The sequence below is a fragment of the Perca fluviatilis genome, chromosome 15 (genome assembly GCF_010015445.1).
Source record: "Perca fluviatilis chromosome 15, GENO_Pfluv_1.0, whole genome shotgun sequence".
NCBI classification, from domain to species: Eukaryota; Metazoa; Chordata; class Actinopteri; order Perciformes; family Percidae; genus Perca; species Perca fluviatilis.
This window is the reverse complement of record NC_053126.1, coordinates 12,076,029-12,101,421: the sequence shown is the minus strand read 5'-3', so window position 1 is coordinate 12,101,421 and position 25,393 is coordinate 12,076,029. Positions and strand designations below refer to the sequence as shown.

Here is a 25,393-nt window from a genome sequence, read left to right as displayed (position 1 = left end):
ACGATACGATACGATACGATACAACTTTATTGTCAGCCAAAGGCTGAAATTCTTTGTACATCCCTGGGTAGCTCGTTCAAAAACATCCAAACATACATAAGATTAATACCACCAACAGACATACATGAGACATTACCACAAATGACAAACTCCAAAAAGGAAACAAAGAAAACATATGTAACAACAGTACATGACATAAACATACACACGGACAGAGTCTTGGAGATGTATATCCCTGCAATAAATATTGCACTGGGTTTAATGTAGCTGGTTTAACAATAGGATAGATTGATGTATCTATTTCTTTAACTTATGGCCCAAAGAGATAATTTAGATCAAGACTTCCTTTTACAGATCGGCACAGGTTCATCATTTTTGAGTCGCGGCCATGTGAAGCTGGATATTTGTCCTCTTTCTTTAAAACAGCACCACCGCCACGCCCTCACTTTGTCGTAAAGCTGATAATCACATTGGGTCGTCTGTGAGCCTCATTCCTGTGGGAATGTATTCTGAGTCTTTGACCTCTTCTTCTTAAACCCCTTTACCAACACACACAGACACACACACACACACACACAGTCACACGCACACTCAAACACAAGTCTTCCTCTCCTTCCTGTGGCTGGTCTCACTTTGGGTTTTGAGGTCTGTGTTTTTAGGGGACACAACAGAGCTGCTGGTCCAAATGACAGCAGGAAGCCTTTTCTGCGGACTTCCCCAAAATACATTTAAAATCAATTTGGATTCTGTTTTGACCAAGCGATCATTCACCAACTGCAATAATTATTACAGCTATATATGGAGAAAAACACAAAGTACACTCTCTGTCTTCACTGTCTTTAGTATTTAGCATAACATGATGTTTTCCGCACAAATCCGGGACGCTGACGAGCCAATAGGGAGAGCCTGAGGGACCGAGAGAAACAATTACTGCAGGGTGACTGACAGGCGAGATTAGAGGGTATTTGCTTTCTGGCACAAAAGTAAAGGATTAAAGTACAAATGTGGAGCATTAAAGTTTGTCTGTGCCAAATGTTGATGCTGAAGATGATATTAATCATGCATTCAAGGATTATTTTTTATAAATAGGCCTATATAAGCGATTGATAAATGATAACTCTAGAAACGTAGTTGGCTCTAATGTTGACTAAGGAGTAAGAAGGTGAGATCAGTGTGTGTGTGTGTGTGTGTGTTGCACAATAGGTGCTATGGGGCATAAAGGAGAGGTATGTGGAATTCCCCTCATTCATACAACACACACACACACACACACACATTTGGGGTAAAATGCAGTGTTACATAGGCTAGATGTGCTTTAGAGTAAATAGTTCAACATTGTTGGCAAAATAGGCTGCAGCTGGTTAGATTTTATCATCTTTAGACAGAGTCACGCTAGCTGTTTCCAGTCTTTATGCTAAGCTGAGCTAACCTGTTGCTGGTTGTAGCTTCATATTTAATGGACAGACATGATAGGGGAATCAATGTTCTCATCTAACTCTCCACCACAAAGTGAATATGTGTGTTTCCCAAGGGCATGCTGGGATACAACACATGCACACAAACACACACATACAGCAGACTAAGAAAAGTACAAATAGAGACCTGTTTCGGCAGATCATCTCTGCTTGTAACTGTTTCTTCTTTCCCTACTTCTTATTTTTTGGTCTGTTGATCTTTCACAATATCTACTGAGAAAAACTAAAGTCGGAACACCTCTGTAACTGTCTCATAATGTAATTATAGGTTCCTGATTTGGTTATAATCACTGAGGAGAATAAAGAGCTCAGGCACCTCTGAACATTTTCTGCACAGAAGTTAACAATCAGCATGACCAAAGGAGCAAGTTTGACTAATAAGACCACCCATCTGGGACCTGTGGGGGGTTCACAAAATGTTATATAGACTGTACGCATTTATGCGTTGCAAACACACATAGCAGGAAAAGAGCATGCACAAATATGCTTGCAGTTGTCTCCTATGGAGCACTCTGGGATTACTAACCAAGATGACAGGATGAGCAGCCACAAATTGCAGGAGCTGGGGTTAGCTGAGTGGGTGGGTGGAGGTTGGGTGGGCGGGAGAAGACTGTCTGTGGCACCGTACCCAGGGAAAGACTGAGGTAATTACTTTCTTTCCTCAGTAGTATTCTGTCTGCGTAAAGACGTTTTTTAAGGTGCCATTAACCTCTCTCGACGTCAAAGGCCTCTGACATTTCTGGACACACAAAATCAGCATTTTCCACAGTCCATCACCGTTCCGACTATCTGTGAGACGAGCCTCCTTTAAATCATTCAGCCGAAATCCAAAACCGTACTGATATTTCCATACCCTGAAGACAACGCGTTTGATAAATGTTTCCTTGCCTCTGGAACACTTATCTGAGGCTTCATTTATTTATTTATTCATTTTTTTACCAACCTCCGACTCTTAAACTTACACAGCAAAGAGTGTGTTTGAGAGTGTATGCACACAGCATGTCCACAGTTTCCTTTTGGATTACTGTGATCACATTTGAGGCCTCTCAAACCCATAGTCTCTGATCAAGGTAGGATAAAGTTGACATGTGGGCACACAATCAGCCAGTCTTCTTCTCCTGCTGTAAAACCTTTCTCTTATCCCGCAGTTGATCCAGCATCCCTGAAAAATAAGGACCTCTCTCCCTGATCTTTGTGAACAATACCAGTGCCACACACCTCAAGTATTGCTTTGAAGCCTGCAGACCAACCTGTGCTGCTGTCTCTGGGTCCTATCTCCCTGAAGTAGATCAGAGTGCAGATAGCGAGTGATGTTTGCAAAATACATATATGTTCAAAAACCCCTGTGTGTTATTCAAGCTGGTGGTGTTCAGAAACAGGAATGTGATAATGTGATAAAGGTGACAATAAAGCTGCAGAAGCCATTGAAGATAATCTTTGAATTTTTTCATTGTTTATTTCTTTACTGCAAGCCCTCATACTTGGGATTTTACAGGGTGCTTTTTGGCTTTGCTGTGCAATCCCTCCCATGTTTAAACTGTTGACATTTTGTTGGAATGAAGAGAAAATCTGGGTTTTTCATAGTTTCTTGATGTTATTGTGTTTTTAGTATTCCTCATTGCACATTTACAGTGTTTATAACCAACACGTCCTGTCAAGATATGCATTTCATTTAACCACACTGCATAAAATCTGTTTATACGCTCAGTAAACTACACGTTTCACTTTGTGGTTCACTGCTGGGTCTCTCAGAGAGGATGAGCAAAAATATTCTCATTTTGGTTTTCATAAGTCTCTTTCAAACACATGTTGTTCTGACAGAATTACAACAATGTCCAACCTGGAGTGCCTTGAGTTTCCAGAATTTCCTTTGATCCAGAGTGTAAATTACATTCCAGTGTCATGTATAAAAGCTTTATTTATCCTTTCAATCATTACAGGGGTAGGCAGATGTTTGGCCAACATATGTAGTCTATAACATGTGGAGGGCAGCCCCATGTATGGATGGAGACATCATATACAGCGGGGGTAACTCGCATTACTCCCTGATGAAAGAAGCTTTCTCGATTTCTGTTACAGTCACGCATTCAGGAGCTTTATTCCTCCCACAAAGTGATCACAGCTTCTGTAGTGTGTGTGAAGCAGAGCCACTGGATGGCAGATGTTTTAAAGGAACACTATCTTGATGAAAGTGGACATAATGTTGTGGAGAGTGGACGCAGAATGAGACACTTTTTCTCTGTGGTTCAAAACAGAAGCAGGTGCGGTGCCCGTAAACATCCACATCCAAGCAACAGGCCTCATATATGTTACAATTAGAACAAGATGGCCCTGTGAATGAGTCATTGGTACACACACACACACACACACACACACACACACACACACACACACACACACACACACACACACACACACACACACACACACACACACACACACACACACACACACACACACACACAAAAAAAACACACACACACACACACACACACACACACACACACACACACACACACACACACACACACACACACACACACACACACAAACACACACACACACACACACACACACACACACACACACACACACACACACACACACACACACACACACACAAACAACACACACACACACACACACACACACACACACACACACGTTTAAATTGTACCCCGAGGCTCGGCCTTTGGGACTGGGGAAGGCTTTAGAGGAGTATCGGTTTAATGTAATTAAGGATTTTCTTACGAGCAGGATGAGCCTAGAGGTCAGTGGAAGGAAAACTGTGGTTACGATTGAAGTCTGTCTTGTCGTGATTCTATTAGGATTAGGATTACCACTTCCTTCTTCCTGTTTGCTTCCTCTTGGCCATACAGCTGTGCTCAGATGCCAGCCAGAAAGAGTTGTTCTTGCAGATAGCAAATTCTAATTACAGTCCTGTGTTTTGGCCAATTTCCTTTTCCTCTCTCCATCTCACATCTGGTTTATCTTTTTGTATTTTGGTCTCTGTCTGTTGTTGAGTTTGTCGCTCTTCCCCTCGCTAACTCTCCCACCGCTCTGCCAGACGTCAGCCCCGAGGACAGTTCAGTCAGTGTGCCAGCTGTGTGTAACGATACAGCAGAGGAATCCACGACAAAGACATCAGTCACAAGGAAGGTCTTCATCATCACTTTAAGCAAAATACTGACATTTAAAACAATACTTTTGCCACAGCTGCTCCCTCTGAAGTGAATTCAAGAGTTTTGATCATACAGACAAAATCATCATCAACATCATCATCAAATGCACAAAACAGTCTTTGCTTTAAATACTGTACTACTTCACATCATTACAATCTATGAATGTTTGCACTTCCTTTCTTAATCCTCTGACTGACACTGCAGCTTTCATCTCCCCCTCTGATCTTCCAGCCTTTGAAATGAGCAGCTCCACACACACCTGCTCTGTCCCAGACATTTAAACAGCACAAGAGATGTTGAACGCACCCCCACAGCCTCACTTTGTTTAAAATTCCACCACTCCACGAGCCAAGAAGCAGGTTTACCGAGTTATCCGGAAAACTTTGCTGAGTAGAAAAACACAGAACACTCTCAGGTCTGGAACACGGGCTGAGGTCTGAATTTTACCAGATAACTTCAGGATCGACTTACTAAAAAGGCCCCTGCTGTGAAGGGGGGAAGATGGCAAGTGGGCACAACAGCGCAGTGGAGAAATGCCGTTCAGATATTTACTGTATTAAAGGGGAACTGCACCCATTTTTTTTTAAATGTATACATGTTATTCCTATGGTCTGAAACTGTCCAAAAATATAAGTAAACATGAACAACTCTCTCCAAAACCTAGACTGCTAAAACTCCAATTTTGGATGCCATCAAGTATTATTTGTGGAACTGCACCATTGACAATGAACTGGGAAAGATGTTATATGACACTGAGAGCACCCAGAGAAATGTTCTGAATGTATGGGTACATTTTCGGTTTCAGAACTGAGAACACTACAATAGAATAAATCTTATTTGAGTATAGAAGAAAACAAACATTCTGTGGGTCCACAAAATCAGTCTCCCATTAATTGTCTATGGAGCAGCTGTGATACAGTAAAATAATTTTTTGCAGGCACCATTTCGGAATCCTTTAGTGTCAGTAAAAAGGAACTAAGAAGTACTGTAGTTATTGCTTTGTTACTGCCATAAAGAATTAGCACTTTTTTGCTCTGACTACAGGACGAGGTCTCATAGTGGGATACTCTTCTCTAATATTTCTAGAGAGAACAAACTATGTCCACAGTAAGACTTACGCCAGTTCTAAATGCAGTTCATTTAAGGGCACATAGCACCATCAACTGATGGGAGCACGCAATTACACTTTTGAAGAAGGATATGAAGTTCATAGATCCAGAGTGGTGAACGGAGACACTGGTGCACTTAAACTCTCTGCCAGGGAGGTACATTAAATACGATAGTATTTATGTAAAGTTGCACAGCACGACTTCATTGGGTTGAATTGGGACACTAGTTGTTGTTTTTGAGTGTGTTCTCTATGCTCCTAGTTTAAAAAGATGGTTGAGACCGGCCTGTTCTCGCTGCCCAGTGAGGCCAACGTCCATCAGAGCCCCGGAGCTCCATTAGGCTTTGTCCCGAAGCACTTCATCCACTGTCCTCAACCTTTAGCAGCAGAACATGTTCTTCTCTTTCACAGCTCACCTTTCTGTCCATCAACCTTTTCTGTGGAGAGAGAAGAGGCCAAAAACAAAAAGGAGGTTAAAGGTGTATGATAAGGATGCAATGTACTGTCATGTGTGAAAGACTCACCTTTAGGGATGAACGTCAGTGAGCTGCTGAATATTCAGAAGCGGGATAGCCCTTCTCTTGGTCCGTCATACAAGAACTCATGGCCCAATCCATTGCCACACTTCCCACAACAAACCTGGAATATTTAAACCCAAAAGGCTCAAATCCAAACTCAATACCTAGATCAACACTCAATACATAGATCACACGATTAATAACAGGTACAGTGTTGAGGTGAATGCCATTTAGTCCAGCTTAATATGTCCGAGTTTATTATAACAAACATCCACTTATGCTACTTCAGCAGAGGTAATGTACCTTTAGGGGTCCCCACGCTTCAGGGTGTTTGGAGACACTGTCCTCATGGATTGTCTCTGAGAAAGCTGGCCAAGGAGAAGAGTGCTCGAACTTTGACATGCTGGAAAATAACTCATGCCCACATTCAGAACACACATATATACCTGAGAAAGAAAATGTATCAATGAATGGACTTCTTTTTTCAATATAGTGGAAATTATTTTCCCTTCACCTGCATGCTTCTTTGCTACTCACCGTATTTTTTTTTTTATGATTAACATTTTCATTTTTACTCATAAAACAAAGACAACACACAAAACTTACAACATGTACTCACCGGGTTTGAAGTGATTCTTATATTCTTCTCCTCCAGAGAAAGAGCAATATGACATTTCATCCATTTCAAATGTCTGTGTCCTATAACCAACTGTGATTTCTCTGCAGTTTGAAACGTTCATTTACACAGTGACCCTGCTTTAGCTGGAACAAACCTGCATGTCCAGATCAAGTGTCAGCAGCTCTGTACTCCTTGTGTAATGTCCGATCGTAATATTCACATTACTTCCACTTGATGGCAGTAGTGTTAAAGGTCCCATGACATGGTGCTCTTTGGATGCTTTTATATAGACCTTAGTGGTCCCCTAATACTGTATCTGAAGTCTCTTTCCCGGAATTCAGCCTTGGTGCAGAATTACAGCCACTAGAGCCAGTCCTACAATGAGCTTTCCTCAAAACGCGCCATTTCTTTGTCTGTAGCTATTGAGGAGAGAGAGAGGGGGCAAGGTGGAGGTGTGGCCTTGACCAACTGCCACTTTGCTCATTTGAACACCATGATGTCTCTCTCTCATGGGTTGGCCAAATTCTCTGGGTGGGCAAAGCAGAGAAAGGGGAGGTAACCTCGCTTGTTATGACCTCATAACAAGCAAGATTACAGACCGGCCCATCTGAGCTTTCATTTTCTCAAAGGCAGAGCAGGATACCCAGGGCTCGGTTTACACCTATCACCATTTCTAGCCAATTGGGGACCATAGGCAGGCTGGGGGAACTCATATTAATGTTAAAAAACCTAATAAAGTGAAATTTTCATGCCATGGGACCTTTAATGCAGACTGTTGAGTTAGCCAAAAAATGTACACACACACACACACACACACACACACACACACACACACACACACACACACACACACACACACACACACACACACACACACACACACACACACACACACACACACACACACACACCTTAGTCAACATTAGAGCCAACTATCTTTCTAGAGTTATCACACACAACTGTAATATTTTGAAACAAGAATACAGAGATCACTCAGCATTGTGTCATTTTAATTAAAATAGATTTTAGTTTGTACATTAGTCTTGTGTAATACATTTACATAAATCTTATCAAAAGTGAAAAAGGTTATGTATTATTACTCATTTTCTGCATCTAGCACACTAAACGCAGCAGGTAGAGGCGGTTATGGATGAATACATTAAAACAATCAATGAGGAATCTTCATCTAGTCTTAAATTAACAACTGTGTAACCTATTTGGTACACTTGTTTGTTTACTTTGACAGCTTGCGGCAGGCAGAAGAACTAAAGGCAAAACTGTGAAGGTAAATAAACATGTTTCATGTCTCGGTAAGAAGTAGCTTAAGCCGCCTACACATGATACGCGATTTGCTCTCTGCACACCGCTATGTAGGGCGCAGAGCAAAGCACAGAGAGCAAAGCGCAGCGCACTTATTCGTCATCAAGGTGGCAAGGAAGCTATTGCCCGTTGCTAGGTAACGACATGCTGTTATCTCACTGGTTGCGCTTTCGAAAGGTCAGCGGCAACTAGGTCAAAGTTGAAATAATTTGAACTTTTGAGTGCAGCGCAAAGCGGCAAATCCAAGCGGTGCGCGACGCCAGGGGTAGCGCAGCTACTAGTTGGGCGCCACCGCCCTCCCCATAGGAGATCAATGGAACAGCCGGCGCAAAGCGGTTTTGCCGCCCATCATGTGTAGGCAGCTTTATAGAATCATGAAAAGTCTATTCTCCCCAATCTCAATATATCAGGGTTCAACAAGAAGGGCTGCCCGATGGCCCGGGGCAAGTAAAACACTACGTTGGGCAAGTAAATGTATCAACCCACTTGCCCGTTCGTGCCACATCATATTATAATCATTTGATTTAAATGCTGTTTTTTTTTCGAAAATGCAACCTAGGGTCGTTTTGTGAATGTACCAGAGTCAAATTTTCATTTAAAAGCATAATTAGGACGGAAACGCCACTTTTAAGATTGACCGTATTCTCGTTTTCGGTCAAATGGCCTTTTGAATGGGAGTGCTATTTTTAAAACACTAAGAAGGCTCGACACAGCATGAAACTTTGCTCAAAGTATCACCAGGGGCTCTACACATGAACTCCAGCATTGAGATCATTGTTTGTTTACACAGAATTTACTAAAAAGAAAGCTTTTGAACAACTCACTTTAGCAGTTGGTTTTTCCGCTCGCTGCCATCTTGTCAGTCAAAAAGTGTCGATCTTGAAAGTGGCGTTTCCGTCCTAATTATGCTTTTAAACAAAAAGTTTGACTCGGGTACATTCACAAAGAGACCCTAGGTTGCATTTTGGCGAGAGTTACGCTTTAACGTTGAACCCTGTATATAAATGTAAAACTGATAAGACGGTGATTGTGTAATCAGTAGGCTATCCTGAGACGGTGATGATTGCATAATAAAAAAGGAGTTGAGACTAGTCCTTTGTTCTTGCTGTCCAGTGTGGCCATCTTTCATCAGAGCCCTGGCGCTCCCAGATTGGGCTTTATCCCAGAACACTTCATCCACTGTCCACACATTCAGCAGCACAGAGAAACGTCTACAAGTCGCCCAAAACGTCCCTCTAACAGCTCACCTTACTGTCCATCAACCTTATCTGTGGAGAGGGGGAAGAGAATAGAACCATTTCACAGGTTGTACATCACAGCCAATGCATCTTAGCTCAACTCTGTCTTTTGGACATACACTTAACTGCTAAATAATTACATACGAAGCGAGTTTTCAGCAATTGTAATCACATGTCCCGTACACTGGTGAAGTTAGAGGGAATGATTTAAAAGCCAATGATTTTGCAATGATAAAAAGCTGATTTGTAACTGTTCTGTCTGTTAGGACTGTGGGGGACACTTGCGTATTGTAAGGTTTTAATAAATCAACAATTTGTTATACAATTAGTGCACTAAAAATCTGTATGCTTAATGGAAATAAATTATATCCTGTAGGGCTGTGCAATTAATCAAATGCTCCTAATGATCACAAAAACAATGTAATGGAGAAAACCGATTATTTTGCACATTACATTTTGTAAGTAAAATCTTATTTTGTCTTGTGTTCTGAAGGGGAATTCAAAAATTTGAATGGGAGTAGTATTAAGGGAATGTTCACAGTTCAAGGTTTAAGGATTTTTTCAAGCAAATACCAACATTTGAAAGTTTAAAAAAATGTTACCGATATGTGGGCCAATAGTGGCTTTTTAGATAAACACATAATATTAACATTTTTAATAAGAATCATTTAATTTTTTAAAAGAATTGTGACCAAGGTATGTACTGAGCTTGACATTTTACTGTTAAAAAGCGATGTAATGGGGTCATTTTTTTGTCATTTCTATACTACAATTTCATCAGCCAACCAATATGCCAATATCTGCAATAAGCTAATATCGGCTGATATATTGGCCCAGCTGATTTATCAGTCTAGCTCTACATGGTATCTGCTCTAAAAATTATCTATATGGATTCCTAGTGCCAACATAACAAAGCCAATGTAACAGGGCTGAAACAATTGCTGCAAACCTGGAGTTGTGATATAATCTGACAATCGTACCTTTAGGGACAAACTTCAGTGAGCTGCTGAATATTCAGAAGCGAGAAACCCCTTTGGCTGGCCCATCATTCACAAACTCGTGGCCTAGTCCATTTCCACATTTCCCACACCGCACCTGGAACAACACATCAGACATCTGAATGAGGATAGTGTGCATTTCTATAGGCTCAGCAGTTGACGCATTAGACAATCACTAATCTTCAAGGGGTATATGCTGTTTACCTACAGCTAGTAACTTACAGTAGTTGCTTATACTGAGGGAACAAGTGTAAAAATGTGTGTTGGCTGGTCTATAAATGAATATAGTACACTTACGCGGAGCATCCTCTGACAGGTTCATTATACAAAGTAAATCTCTTTTCTACTGATTGTACCTTATATGCCCCAGGTCTCTCCTCATGTTTAGACACACTGTCCTCATGGATTGTCTGTGTGAAGGCTGGCCAGGGAGAGGAGTGTTCGTACTTGGAGCGGCTGTTGAACAGCTGATGATCACACTTGGAGCATACATAAACCCCTGAGGAGTGAAGGATGAGATGATGGTTAGTGTGCAATATGAGGAGAAAACTATTTTAATACAAATTTGATTCAGGATCAAGTCTGTACCAGCCTTCAGCGTTGTGTTAGTACAAGCTATTGGTAATGTGTTGGTAATCCTTTCTTCATGCTTACAATATTCACATTCAACATTTTTTTATGCTTTTGTTGGATATGATTTTTTTATAGAAAATGTTGCGTTTGGATTTGTTTGAGGGCGTATTTTTTAAGAGGAAGTCGGACTCCTTGTTGTACACAAAAACCAGTTTAACAACAGTTAAGTAACCTGAACGTGTTATATGTGTTATAAAGTAAAGCTATCAAGGTTTTTTGTGTAGGCTACCCCTTCTGAAATATATTATTCGTAGCTACAGCCTAACGTTACACATATATATGAAGTGAACAAATTTAGTCCAATCCACACGGCTTAAAGTTATTTAACGTTAGCGTTACTGTTAACGTTAGCTAGCAAGTTATCGTAGACTCTACTTTTGCTTATCAGTACAAGTTAACCATACATTTTAAATAAATGGCAATACGTTAAAGTAATGTTAATGCAGATACCTGGTTGAAAATGGTCTTTATAGACCTCGCCACCGAAGAAACTACAAAACGACATCCCTCCGCTCTCCGGGTAGTAGTTATGTAGCTACAGCGGCTTCTCTTCTCTGGACCGGAAGAAGAGAAGTCCCGCTGGCAACGAGAGTCCGGCCTTCAAAATAAAACCAGATAACTTAAAAAGGACAGTTCAGCCCTGTTGAAAAGCATATTTTTCATCGTACGGTACCTGTAGTGCTATTTATCAATCTCGATTAGTCTAAATCAACAATCTATATTAATGTAATTATTCTGAACGCGTCAAACCATAAGTCATGTTGTGGCAGTTAGAGGATACGATTGAGCCATTTTTTTGAGCGACCGTTAGTTGTGTTTTCTTGTTATCCAGCTAGCTACCGTTGTTGACGTTGGTGTGTCCCTAGCTAACTCTCTCCGGAGACATGGACACCACAATGATTCAGCTCAGGTTGTTTGTCCATCAAAGGCTGTACACAGCGGCAGAAGAGATCCTCGGAGAGGTGGAGAAAACTATAACGTTAGCTTTGCACGAAGCCGAAGTCAGTCAATCTGAAGGGCTCAGAAGTCTGCGACATCAGCTAACGTTAGACCTCTTGCGAAAACAATCAGGTTTGGGACTCCGGTTGAATGTAAAGCATAGACTGTATAAAATGGCTGTTTGTAGCGCTATTGGATTTACCCAATGTTAATATTAGAGTTAGCTTTAGCAAACATTGCTATTATTGTTAGCCTAGCCACAGTAGCCAGTCTGACAAATCAATAACAGAAATAAAAAGAATCTTCTTTTGCTGGTATATGTGTGATCCTTTTGAAATGACATTGTCGATTTAACCAAAGATAATAGTATAGCTACTCTTAGCTGACATGGCTGTTGTTAGTCTAGCCAACCTAGCCAGTCTGACTCATCTATAACAGAGATTTAGAGCAAACTAAAACAGCTTATTATTCTGGCATGTTCCCTCTGCAGCTGCGGCGCCTTCACTGACCATCAGCCCAGTGGTACGGGGAGATGAATGTGATGCCCCACTGCTGCAGGAGAACACTGGTCCCTCAACACCAGAAGAGTCCAACTTCAGTCTTGGTGCTGAGGTGCCCGGACCCTCTCAAATCAGTGCAGATCTGGACAATAATAACTGGAACTACTGCTTGGTTCAGACAGACTTCAAGATGTTAGAGATAAAAGAAGAACAGGAGGAACTTGGGGATGACAGTCAAACACAAGAGATGGTTTTTCCTTCTCCGGAAATTGTGAAAAGCGAGCAAGATCAGCCAGAGACAGAACTATCATATGAATTGCAGCCAGTTTCTTCAGACTGCTCTGCAGCTCAGAGTGAGAACAGTGACCGTGATGAGGAGTTGGTTACCAGCAAAGAACAGAAGAAAACAGTAAAAAGGAAAGGAAAGATGTTGCAAAAGCGAAGTGGCAACATGAATGAGAAGGCAGCATTGCCTCATGACAAAAGTTCTGCTAAAAGTGAAAAAGAACACAGTTTTTGCCATTTTTGTGGCAAGGGATTTCAGTACATTGGCTCTTTGATGAAGCACATAAAAACGCATCAGAACAATTTTGATTGCACGGTTTGTGGGATGACATGCCAGTCAACAGAGCCGCTGATAGCCCATTTGAAAAGTTGTCACAATAAAAAATGGGTTTGCGATGTTTGTTGCAAGCATTTTTCCAAAATTGGTTTTCTCCGGGTGCATCAAAGAAGAATGAAACACAAAGGCAAGTCTGAACTGTACAACCTCTTACCTTTAGGGCGTCAATTTAATATATCGGGGGTGGATGACATCTTGCTCACAGAATTTTCTGTCCCTCCCTCTCTTTAAATCTATTGATTTGCAAAATCCTTTTTTTCTCTCTCTCTCTCTCTAAAGCCCTCTAGTGTGTCAACAAGTTTTTGTTATCTCCTCCACTGAGTTTTTTCCATCTCCGATCTCCATATTAAATGCCATGCTATCGCCGTTTTCTTTAGTCATGGACATTATTTCTTCAAGTTTTTGGTCTTGTCTTATCAAAACTATCAATCAAAGACTGGATGGCAGTCAGCAGGGTGGCATTAGATATCTGGTCCGACTCCATCTCACCTGTTTTAATTATTTTCAAGGTTTCATTTTTGTTAGGTGTTGAAGGCTTGATTAGCCATCAACAGATGATTTGCTTCTTTAACATGTTTTTTTGGTGACTAAGATGCCATACTAAGCAAAAAAAAAAAGATAGTTGTCAGATGATGAGTGGAAAAGTTTTTTGTTGGGTAAATCTTGGTGTAAAACCAAATTTTCTGAAAAGGTTTGTGCCAGTTAACCGTAAACCATCTACTTAACCTGCCAACGTGCCCACCTTTTTGTTCTAAATCACATACTAACATGCTAACATACTATTTATACTAAGTATGACGTAAAATTTAGTATATAGTGGAATTCTTGTGTACGCAAGAAATATTCGGATGTATACTAGAACAGCAAGCATTTCTGAGTATGCAACGGTAGCTTGACTGGTAATGGCCTAATCTATATTGTATGTGATGCAGAGAAGACGTATTCTTCAGTGTGAAAATCAGTAATTTAGTACGCGTATGCACTACATACTGATTGACCATTAAATGTGCAGTGTGATTTTGAACAGAGCTCAAGTACTGTGCATGTTTCATGTTGTGTGTATCCTTTAGAAAATTACTATCTTGAAATGGAAACATTACAGGCTATTGGTAACATTTTTCCTCCTGTCTCTTTGGCAGCTGCAGAGCCTTCACTGACCATCAGCCCAGTGGTACGTGGAGAAGAATGTGATGCCCCACTGCTGCAGGAGAACACTGGTCCCTCAACACCAGAAAAGTCCAACTTCAGTTTGGGTGCTGAGGTGCCGTATAGAATTTAAAAACCCCCCAACCTCTCAAAAAAAAACACCCCTAAAAAAAAAACAAAAAAAACACCAAAAAAAAACCGTTTGGTTCAAACAGACTTCAAAATGTTGGAGATAAAAGAAGAGCAGGAGGGACAAGAACAACATGGGAACCTTAATGAAAAGGACCAAGCAGCATTGCCTCTTACAAAAAGTTCTGCTAAAATTGAAAAGGAATGCATTTTTTGCCATTTTGGGGCAAGGGATTCCAGTACATCTGGTTTTTAATGAACCACATGAAAACACATGAGAAACATTGCTTGTGGGATGACATGCCAGTCCATACACGAGCTGATAACTCGTGTGAAAAGTTGTCACAACGATACACATTTTTGTGACGTTTGCCAGTATGCGCTGTGTCCGGCTGCATGAAGTATGGCACAAAGGCCTTAAATTTATGTGTCAAGTATGTGGCAAGACATTTTCCCAACAAGAGTCTGGCTGTGCATGTCAGAAACCGTATCAATGTGGCTTTTGTGACAAAAGTTTTATTACTAGTGGTAACCTCAAAGTACACATGAGATACCATCCAGGAGAAAAACCGTTCCCATGTGATATTTGCAGTAAACGTTTTGCAGATGGGCTAAGATGACTTGACATAGGACTTCACATACAGGAGAATGCCATATGTTGCCATGTTTGTGTTATGAGATACAGATTTCCAGTTGATTTAAAGTTGCACCTGCAAAAAAAGGCAGCCTCTGACTGAAAACGGTTATATTAAACAGGCAGACCATGTCTGAGCTCACCGTAAATTCTCAAGTAGTAGCTGGGCCCTTTAGTAGTTGTAGTGTAGTTACAATAGTGGTTGTCTTTGTTACCCGTTCATTTCAAAAGTGGACTGATCACCCATTAAATGTTCCCCTTTGACTTGAGTTTGTTCAGGCAGATTTTGTCTTTTTTAGGTCAGTTTAGCCTGTTCTGTCTGTTTGTTAAGTTAGCATAGTCTGAGTTAAATTCTGTTCAGTTGACCTGTTTTATGGGCCCAGAACTTAATTGTTAATTCTGTAAGTTGTGTTTCACTTTTGGTTAAATAAACCCTATCTTTTGAAAACCCGTGCCTCCTCATGTCTGCCAGACCTAACATGGAACTGTTTGAAATCAACAATATTAAATTTGAGTTAAGTTTTTTTGAAATTGCTTTATAGAACCGTACATTTTATCCCTACAGTTAAATACAGTGCCTTGCGAAAGTATTCGGCCCCCTTGAACGTTTCGACCTTTTGCCACATTTCAGGCCTCAAACATAAAGATATAAAACTGTAATTTTTTGTGAAGAATCAACAACAAGTGGGTCCCAATTATGAAGTGGAACGAAATTCATTGGCTATTTCAAACTTTTTTAACAAATAAAAAACTGAAAAAGTGGGCGTGCAAAATTATTCAGCCCCTTTACTTTCAGTGCAGCAAACTCTCTCCAGAAGTTCAGTGAGGATCTCTGAATGATCCAATGTTGACCTAAATGACTAATGATGATAAATAGAATCCAGCTGTGTGTAATCAAGTCTCCGTATAAATGCACCTGCTCTGTGATAGTCTCAGAGGTCTGTGTAAAGCGCAGAGAGCATCATGAAGAACAAGGAACACACCAGGCAGGTCCGAGATACTGTTGGGGAGAAGTTTAAAGCCGGGTTTGGATACAAAAGATTTCCCAAGCTTTAAACATCCCAAGGAGCACTGGTGCAGCGATAATATTGAAATGGAAGGAGTATCAGACCACTACAAATCTACGAAGACCCGGCCGTCCCTCTAAACTTTCAGCTCATACAATGAGAAGACTGATCAGAGATGCAGCCAAGAGGCCCATGATCACTCAGGATGAACTGCAGAGATCTACAGCTGAGGTGGGAGACTCTGTCCATAGGACAACAATCAGTCGTATACTGCACAAATCTGGCCTTTATGGAAGGGTGGCAAGAAAGCCATTTCTTAAAGATATCCATAAAAAGTGTTGTTTAAAGTTTGCCAAAAGCCACCTGGGAGACACACCAAACATGTGGAAGAAGGTGCTCTGGTCAGATGAAACCAAAATCTAACTTTTTGGCAACAATGCAAAACGTTATGTTTGGCGTAAAAGCAACACAGCTCATCACCCTGAACACACCATCCCCACTGTCAAACATGGTGGTGGCAGCATCATGGTTTGGGCCTGCTTTTCTTCAGCAGGGACAGGGAAGATGGTTAAAATTGATGGGAAGATGGATGGAGCCAAATACAGGACCATTCTGGAAGAAAACCTGATGGAGTCTGCAAAAGACCTGAGACTGGGACGGAGATTTGTCTTCCAACAAGACAATGATCCAAAACATAAAGCAAAATCTACAATGGAATGGTTCACAAATAAACATATCCAGGTGTTAGAATGGCCAAGTCAAAGTCCAGACCTGAATCCAATGGCGAATCTGTGGAAAGAACTGAAAACTGCTGTTCACAAACGCGCTCTCCATCCAACCTCACTGAGCTCGAGCTGTTTTGCAAGGAGGAATGGGCAAAAATGTCAGTCTCGATGTGCAAAACTGATAGAGACCTACCCCAAGCGACTTACAGCTGTAATCGCAGCAAAAGGTGGCGCTACAAAGTATTAACTTAAGGGGGCTGAATAATTTTGCACGCCCAATATTTCAGTTTTTTATTTGTTTAAAAGGTTTGAAATATCCAATAAATTTCGTTCCACTTCATGATTGTGTCCCACTTGTTGTTGATTCTTCACAAAAAATTACAGTTTTATATCTTTATGTTTGAGGCCTGAAATGTGGCAAAAGGTCGAAAAGTTCAAGGGGGCCGAATACTTTCGCAAGGCACTGTACATTTATATTACAGTGGCTTCAAAACGTATTCAGACCCCTTCACTTTTGCAAACTTCATTGTTTTGAAAATTTCATTTTAAATTGTTAAAATTCCATCAATCTGAATTTAATAACAAACATTGAAAACATATTTTTCAGAAATCTTTGCAAATGTATTAAAAATCAAAAACTTATAGGTATAGTATTCAGATCCTTTGCTGTGGCACTCCAATTTGTGGTCAGACAGATGCATCCTGTTTTATTTATCCTTATGTGTATAGAACCGGATTGGAGTCAAGCTGTGGCAAACTGAATTGATTGGACATAGTTCAGAAAGGCACCCACGTGTGTAAATAAGGTACCACAATTCACAACCAAAGCCCAGACTTCAACCCCCCCATAGAACATGCGCGGAGAGACCTGACGATGGCAGTTCACAGATCTGCTTTTGCTCAACTGATAGCAGGCACAACATGAAACTTAACAATTTACGCAGTTTTTGCTAAACACCTAACTTGAATATTGAATTAATTTTGGACCAAAAAGTATTAAACGTATAGATAAGTTCACCGTCCTACTTTTTGTATCTCACTTTAGAATTTACGCTTTTATTTTGGACGATGCAAACCGGAAGTCATGTTGTGGCAGCTAGCGAATAGGTCTCCGTTAGATTAGCTAGCTAGCAGTTGAGTTTATCTTCTTGTTATCCAGCTAATTTACTATCGTTTTGTTTTTGTGACGTAGCTAACTCTCCGGAGACATGGACACCACACTGTTTCAGCTGAGGTCGTTTGTTCATCAGCGGCTGTACATAGCGGCAGAGGAGATCCTCGGAGAGGTGGAGAAAACTATAACGTTAGCTTTGTACGAAGCCGAAGTTAGTCAAACTAAACAGGAGGTTGGAAGTCTGCGACATCAGCTAACGAAAGACCTTCGAAAGAAATCAGGTTTGTCCTCGGTACATGTGTTGATAAGTAGCGTTTTTGGTCTCGCATTGCCAGACCAACCTCTATATTTAATTAGTAGAGTAGTGGTTACGTTATGTAGCTAAAAGGATGTTGCTGGTCGCTTTTCCACGCATGCGCCCACGCACACCATCTGGTACTGTCATGGATGTATTAAGAGAATGGGTAACGTTACTGTACCCGATTTTATTTTTCCAGGATGTCGAAGACATATTTCTACTACTGCTGCAGCAAGGTAGGGTTTACCTCTGATTGGCTAACCATGACATGCTTGAGCTCTGCTGCAGCAGTACTAGAAATATTTTAATACTGCACAGCTTTAAATCAAGTCAAGTCAGCTTTATTGTCAGATGTGCTAATACATGCATGACATACGGCACAATTGAAATTTCAGTCCTCTTGGACCCACGGTGCAAAATGCAATAAAAAAAAGATAATATAGAAATTATAGAAAAGACATAGAATAAACAATTAACAATTTAACAGGACATAAAAATAAACAATCAACTATCAACAAGACATACAATAAACAATCAACAAACAAATCAGAGTTTTCATATTGTGTGCATCTTTTAGAAAATGACTATTTTGAAATGGAAACATTACAAGCTGTTGGTACCTTTTCCTCCCGTCTCTTTGGCAGCTGCAGAGCCTCCAATGACCAACAGCACAGTGGAACGGGGAGATGAATGTGATGCCCCGCTGCTGCAGGAGAACACTGGTCCCTCAACACCAGAAAAGTCCAACTTCAGTCTTGGTGCTGAGGTGCCGGGACCCTCTCAAATCAGTGCAGATCCGGACAATAATAACTGGAACTACTGCTTGGTTCAGACAGACTTCAAGATGTTAGAGATAAAAGAAGAACAGGAGGAACTTGGGGATGACAGTCAAACACAAGAGATGGTTTTTCCTTCTCCCGAAATTGTGAAAAGCGAGCAAGATCAGCCAGAGACAGAACTATCATATGAATTGCAGCCAGTTTCTTCAGACTGCTCTGCAGCTCAGAGTGAGAACAATGACAGTGATGAGGAGTTGGTTACCAGCAAAGAAGAACAGACCATAACAATGAAAAGGAAAGGAAAGATGTTGCATGGACAAAGTGGCAACGTTAATGAGAAGGCAGCATTGCCTCATGACAAAAGTTCTGCTAAAAGTGAAAAGGAACGCGGTTTTTGCCATTTTTGTGGGAAGGGATTTCAGTACATTGGCTCTTTGATGAAGCACATAAAAACGCATGAGAACAATTTTGATTGCACGGTTTGTGCGATGACATGCCAGTCAACAGAGCAGCTGATAACTCATCTGAAAAGTTTTCATAACAAAACACATTTTTGTGACGTTTGTGGCAAGACTTTTGCCAATATCCGTCGTCTCCGGCTGCATGAAAAAATACACACAGGCATAAAAGAGTTTGTCTGTCAAGAATGTGGTAAGACATTTTACCGAAAAGAACATCTGATTGTGCATGTGAGAACCCATTCTGGGGAGAAACCTTATCACTGTGATATTTGTGGAAAATCATTCAGTCAGAGCCAGAACCTTACAATTCATAAAAGAAGTCATTCAGGGGAGAGACCGTATCAATGTGGCCTGTGTGGCAAACTTTTTAATACTAGCAGTCATCTCAAAACACACATGAGATACCATTCAGGAGAAAAGCCGTATTCATGTGATATTTGTGGTAAACATTTTCGCCAAAGCGGACAGATGACTAGACATAGGACCACACATACAGGAGAAAGGCCATATGGCTGCCATGTGTGTGGTATGAGATACAGGTTTGCACCTAATCTGAAGGTGCACCTTCAAATTCATGAAAAGGCAGCCTCTGAGTGAAAAAAGTTACATAACCAGACGGCCATCTCAGAGCTCAATGACAAATCATATGTATCGGTAAGTTGGATTTAGAGAGAGTAATTGAAAGAGCTACTTTACTTATCAGAAAAAAACACAATTTAAATTAGGGCTGGACCCGAATATTCGTTCGGTGGGTTGGTATTCGATTTGAAAATTTGACATTCGAATATTTGTTTTTTTTTTGCACAACCTGGCATCCCCCTCCAAACGGTTCTCATTCGCGCTTGAATATGTTCGAAATATAATACTCTCTTTTACAATTTTCTTATATAGCCTAGCCATTTTAATAGGATGGACAACCCAACCTCATTATACTTAATAAATATATTTGCTTCTTCTTGGACTACTAAAGTGTTCCTGCAACGGGAGTATTCTCTGGCTAGAGCGCAGAACAGCGCAGTTTGCATGGACAGAAGTGCATGCCTGAGTTTGTATTTTGGCTTAAGCTGCGTTGCTTTGACATTGTGGAAAATAAAATAATAGAAACAAAATGTATTATCCTTTTTAACCCGTTATCAATCTAAATTAATCTACTGCGAAATATAGGAGACTTTGAGATTTTACTGGGACGTCACGTCACATGCCCCAGTTAAAACGGCCATGAGTTGAACGTCATTACTGTCACGATTCAGCGAAAAGAAGACAAAAATGCCGAAGACTTCATCTGTGTGGGAGAACTTTAAATTAAGTTAGGACAAGACAAAGGCAAAGTGTCAAATATGCAAATCAAAAAACTTTGACCAGACCAGACTGCAGAGCAGCATCTCTGGAGCTGTGCTTTTTTCACAGTTAATGTCTGTTTTTTTGTATGCTGTTTTGTGTAATTTGTTTTAATGGTAAAACCAAATTTCCACATGGGGGGACAATAAAGTTTATTAAACTACTACTTTTCATTGATTTGTGAAGGGATTAATAGAATGTCATGGTCTTTGTTTTAAAATGAAACCAAATTTTAAAATTGTGAACTTCAAATAAGTGAAATACAAATTAAATTATCAGAGAAATTTTCAAATTAAAATAAAGGAAAATCATATTTTATATTTTTTATTATGTAATGGACAATTTCGCTTCCAACCTGTAGGAGGACCGAAGTGGGAAAAGTTACATAGTGTTGCTTTAAAGGTTCCATGGCATGAACATTTCACTTTATGAGGTTTTTTAACATTAATATGCGTTCCCCCAGCCTGCCTATGGTCCCCCAGTGGCTAGAAATGGCGATAGGTGTAAACCGAGCCCTGGGTATCCTGCTCTGCCTTTGAGAAAATGAAAGCTCAGATGGGCCGATCTGGAATCTTGCTCCTTATGAGGTCATAAGGAGCAAGGTTACCTCCCCTTTCTCTGCTTTGCCCGCCCAGAGAATTTGGCCAACCCATGAGGAAGCGAGAGACATCATGGCTTTCAAACGAGCAAAGTGGCAGTTGGTCAAGGCCACACCCCCACCCTCCACCTTGCCCCCCCCAGACTTCAGATACAGTATTAGGGGACCACTAAGGGCTATATAAAAGCATCCAAAGAGCACCATGTCATGGGACCTTTAATATACGATCTTTCAAACACTTGCTACTTTGTGGCTGGTTTAGCTCAGTTGATAGGGCAGGCACACATATGTAGAGGTTTACTCTTCAACGCAGCAGCTGCGGGTTCGACTCCGACCTGCGGCCCTTCTCTCTCTCCTTTCATGTCTTCACCTGTCCTTTGGAATTAAAGGCCTAAAATGCACACCCCAAAAAAAAAAATAATAATCAAATGCTCGTTACGTGACAAGTGTCTGCTTCCTTGTTAACTGCTGTATTGTATAATATGGTCATTTGAGTTTGTTATCTTCTTATAACTGGTAAATCCGTGGTTATCGTGTTTGTAGCATTTCCTGACACATCTTTGCACCGAGGACTCAACAATAGCTGCTTTTCCAACCAAGTAGTTACAGGAACATAGTTATAGGAACAGTCCACTTCTAAACAGTTCTCCTAACTACTCTCCTCCAAAACCGGTTTTGCCATTTGCATTCGCAATGGCCAAGTGGCCATAGGAACTGGTAGGATGGGGTAAGGGAGTGACGCAAGCACAGCAACGGCCTTCATAGCATCGTCACTTGACTTCAGCGCTACAATAAAGAATTAACAGTTTGAACAGCAGCGTTTAAAGAGTAGGCTGGAGTACTTAACAGAGAAAGACAGAAGACGAAGGCTCCAGCGTAATATGATCCTAATTAATATGATGGAAGAAGATAGAAGAGCAGAGCGCAACAGGCAAACGAAACGACGGGTAAGTTTAACTAGCATTAACAATTAGCTGGTTGAATGCGTGATGTTTGTCTTAAAATTGTGGCTTAAAACTGGATAAAAAGTAAATTTATGACAGCTTCTAGCAGACACTATGCTTGCGCAAAGAGAATATGACGCCATTGACGGGCGACCAAATGTTACCTTGAATAAAATTACAGATTTTTCTGGGTTCAAACATTGGAAATATTTTGGATTACAGAACTCAATAAACTACATCAATAGGTCTAGTCGTTTTTAGATGCGGAAAAGTGACATAGAATATACCTTTTTAAAGGATCTAAAAAGGTGCAGATTCATTCTCTGTCGATCAACAAACTAATCTATTAATTGACATAATATTGAAATAATGATTTCAACTCAATCCAAAATTCCCTGTTAAGTACATTTTGCTTCCATCTCCTTTGTAGCTACAGAATCTCCACTAACTGGAAAGGAAGTGCTGCAGGAGACCTCAACACAATCCTCCATACAAGAAGAGTCTAACCTGAGTGTGGCTGAGGTCCCCGTCCCCTCTCAAACCAGTGCAGATACAGATAATGATGGGAACTACTGCTTGGTTCAGACAAACTTCAAGATGTCCGAGATAAAAGAGGAGGAGGAAATTGGAAATGACTGTGAAACGCAGGATGTTATTTTTCCTTCTCCTAAAGGTGTGAAAAATGAGCCGGAGACACAAGTGTCTTATGAATTGCAGCCAGTTTCTTCAGACTGCTCCGCACCTCAGAGTGAGAGCAGTGGTAGTGATGAGGATGGGGTGCAGAGCATAGGAGAACGGACAAAGATGAGAAGACGAAAAGTGAAGATTTTGCTAAAACAAAACGGCAGTGCGAAGAAGAATGGTCCAGCGGCGTGGCCTGATGGAGATTCTTCTGCTAAAAGTCAAAAGGAGCGCAGGGTTTGTTCTATATGTGGAAAGGGTTTCCAGTCCATCCGTCCTTTCATGAAGCACATGAAAACACATAGGAGGACAAGTGAGTCTACAAAGGAGCTTCTAAGACATTTGCAAAGTGCTTACAGCAAACGCCTTTTTTGTTAAGTGTGTGGCAAGAACTTTACCAACCCCGGGTGTCTACAAATACATTTAAAAATACATACGGGGATCAAAGTCTTTAAATGTCAAGACTGGGGGAAAAGGTTTGTCCAAAAATAGCACCTGATTGTGCACACAAAGACCCACTCGGGGGAGAGACCGTATCAGTGTTATATTTGTGGAAAAGCATTCATTCAGAGCCAGAACCTCAAAGTCCATTGAAGGACACATACAGGAGAGAGACCGTATCGTTGTGGATCATGTGGGAAAATATTTTACACCTGCGGCCATCTCAAAGCGCACATGAAGCGTTTTTCAGGAAAAAAAAAAACCTCCTCTTGTGACAGAGGAGTTTTGCCAAAGGGGACAGTTGATTCGACATAAGAATGTGCACACAGCAGGGAACGTGAAGTAACCTCTACATACTGTATATGGATAACATTTCTCTTTTGTAAAACGTACTAACTCTAAAGCAATAAAGCCGGCCTCCTGTATTATGCCCTAAGTAGATGGAACGCCCTGCCTGAGGACCCTAGAGAGGCCCCCGCACTGATCACTTGTAAAAGCAGGTTGAAAACGTTTCTCTTCAAAGCAGTATATGGTTAACTTCTTTGTGTGTGTGTGTGTGTGTGTGTGTGTGTGTGTGTGTGTGTGTGTGTGTGTGTGTGTGTGTGTGTGTGTGTGTGTGTGTGTGCGCGTGTGCTATTTTGGCATTTGTACATTGCCCTCATTCTTTCTGCACCTGTTTTATTACCTCCGCCAAGGAGCTTATGTTTTCGGTTCGGTTTGTCCATTTGTTGGTTAGTTTGTCTGACTGCAGGATTATGGAAAAATGATTGGCCCAATTTTCATGAAACAAGGGTGTAGCATGGGCCAAGGAAGAACCCATTAAAATTTGGAGCAGACTCTAATCACAAATTATTTACACTTACGTTAACATTGCAAGATAGGGCATTTGTGCTGCATTCTTGTGGTGATGGAATAATCAGAAAAATTAGTTCCGAACTGTTTAAGAGCAGGTTCTGTTCATCCAAGCATACTAGAGTATGCTCAGATTTCATTCAAATACAGTCTGGATAAATGGACTTAATGCTGCCCTGAATACTGCTTTGAATTTAATTGCATTTGCCACAGTTTGCTGAAATGTCTGGATCATGATACAATCAGTTTGCTTCCATGATTATTGCTTATGCCTGAGATATGATAAATATTTGCAGCGTTTTCTACCTTCTTTCTAGTTTATTTATTTAGCCTCTTAATGAAGCATTTATACCAAGATATAACTACATGACTAAAGTAATTTTCTCCATTTTACATTTCATCAACAAGTATAAGCAAACTGTGCTTAATATTGGGATAGTTAAAAGCCCTTTTGCAATCTGTGGATGCTTATCCATATTAGGAGTTAGTTCCTGCTCCTCCAGGTGAAGGGCAGGGGACTGCATCACCCTGAGGCCAAAAGAAAGATTTCTTCTTCTGTAGTTTGGCCAACAGGTGGCAGCTGACACACCAAAATTACTCCATGAGATGTATTTTGGGTTATTGGAACACTTATAATTTGCTCCCATGGGACAGAAATTAGCAAATGTCACTCAGCACCATCAATCTCTGTCTTTAAGCATGGGTTCTTGCTTTTAGAGTATTACAGCAACGTTTTGCTATGGCTATACTGGACATTTAAGTGCATAAACCTGCCCATAAAATGTTGTGCAGCCAGCAGTTAAATGTCAGATCATACAAGTTCAGGTTATCGCCACCTGACAGTGTCTGGGCTGCTCCCCTGAAGCTATATGCTGGTCCTGGTTGAAATGAGCAGGAAGAAACAATGTAACAATAACCCATGCACATCCTAAAAACTCTGTCCTCTATTCCCACTCAGCATTTATTGCTTCCGATCCCAAACTTAATGACCAAGATCATAAATCTATTTTCCACATTAATAGTGAGACACATAATGAAGATAGTAATATATTACTATCTTATATATATTACTATCTTCATTATATTAATATCTC

At 40.7% G+C, this 25,393-nt stretch overlaps 3 protein-coding genes and 2 pseudogenes across 6 annotated transcripts; 3 read left to right on the top strand and 2 right to left on the bottom strand.

Moving 5' to 3' along the window:
* Positions 1-4,630: 4,630 nt before the first annotated feature.
* On the bottom strand, positions 4,631-7,127 carry LOC120573953 (annotated as a pseudogene).
* Positions 7,128-9,125: 1,998 nt separating this feature from the next.
* LOC120574726 (methionine-R-sulfoxide reductase B1-A-like) lies at positions 9,126-12,049 on the bottom strand. 2 transcript variants are annotated; one of them, XM_039825119.1, is made up of 4 exons: positions 11,542-11,689; positions 10,815-10,957; positions 10,441-10,555; positions 9,126-9,490 (listed from the first exon to the last, which is right to left on the bottom strand). In XM_039825119.1, exons 1-4 carry the CDS (start codon positions 11,594-11,596, stop codon positions 9,471-9,473), a joined length of 333 nt encoding a protein of 110 aa, XP_039681053.1. In that variant the 5' UTR covers positions 11,597-11,689; the 3' UTR covers positions 9,126-9,470. The 2 variants fall into 2 exon arrangements, with proteins under 2 accessions (XP_039681053.1, XP_039681055.1); XM_039825121.1 differs by lacking the exon at positions 9,126-9,490 and adding an exon at positions 11,932-12,049 and having other exon boundaries at positions 10,475-10,555.
* On the top strand, positions 11,941-14,431 carry LOC120574419 (myoneurin-like). The gene is made up of 3 exons (XM_039824677.1): positions 11,941-12,162; positions 12,521-13,279; positions 14,292-14,431. Exons 1-3 carry the CDS (start codon positions 11,976-11,978, stop codon positions 14,429-14,431), a joined length of 1,086 nt encoding a protein of 361 aa, XP_039680611.1. The 5' UTR covers positions 11,941-11,975.
* Positions 14,432-17,717: 3,286 nt separating this feature from the next.
* Positions 17,718-20,947, top strand: LOC120574725 (zinc finger protein 724-like). Of its 3 annotated transcripts, XM_039825118.1 has the most exons (3): positions 17,718-18,188; positions 18,405-18,441; positions 18,850-18,970. In XM_039825118.1, the coding sequence occupies exons 1-3, from the start codon at positions 18,002-18,004 to the stop codon at positions 18,893-18,895; spliced, it is 270 nt and encodes an 89-aa protein (XP_039681052.1). In that variant the 5' UTR covers positions 17,718-18,001; the 3' UTR covers positions 18,896-18,970. The 3 variants fall into 3 exon arrangements, with proteins under 3 accessions (XP_039681052.1, XP_039681051.1, XP_039681050.1); XM_039825117.1 differs by lacking the exon at positions 18,405-18,441 and having other exon boundaries at positions 17,855-18,188; positions 18,856-20,947; XM_039825116.1 differs by lacking the exon at positions 18,405-18,441 and having other exon boundaries at positions 17,858-18,188; positions 18,850-20,947.
* A 1,639-nt stretch (positions 20,948-22,586) lies between these two features.
* Positions 22,587-23,966, top strand: LOC120574418 (annotated as a pseudogene).
* The last annotated feature ends 1,427 nt before the right edge of the window (positions 23,967-25,393 follow it).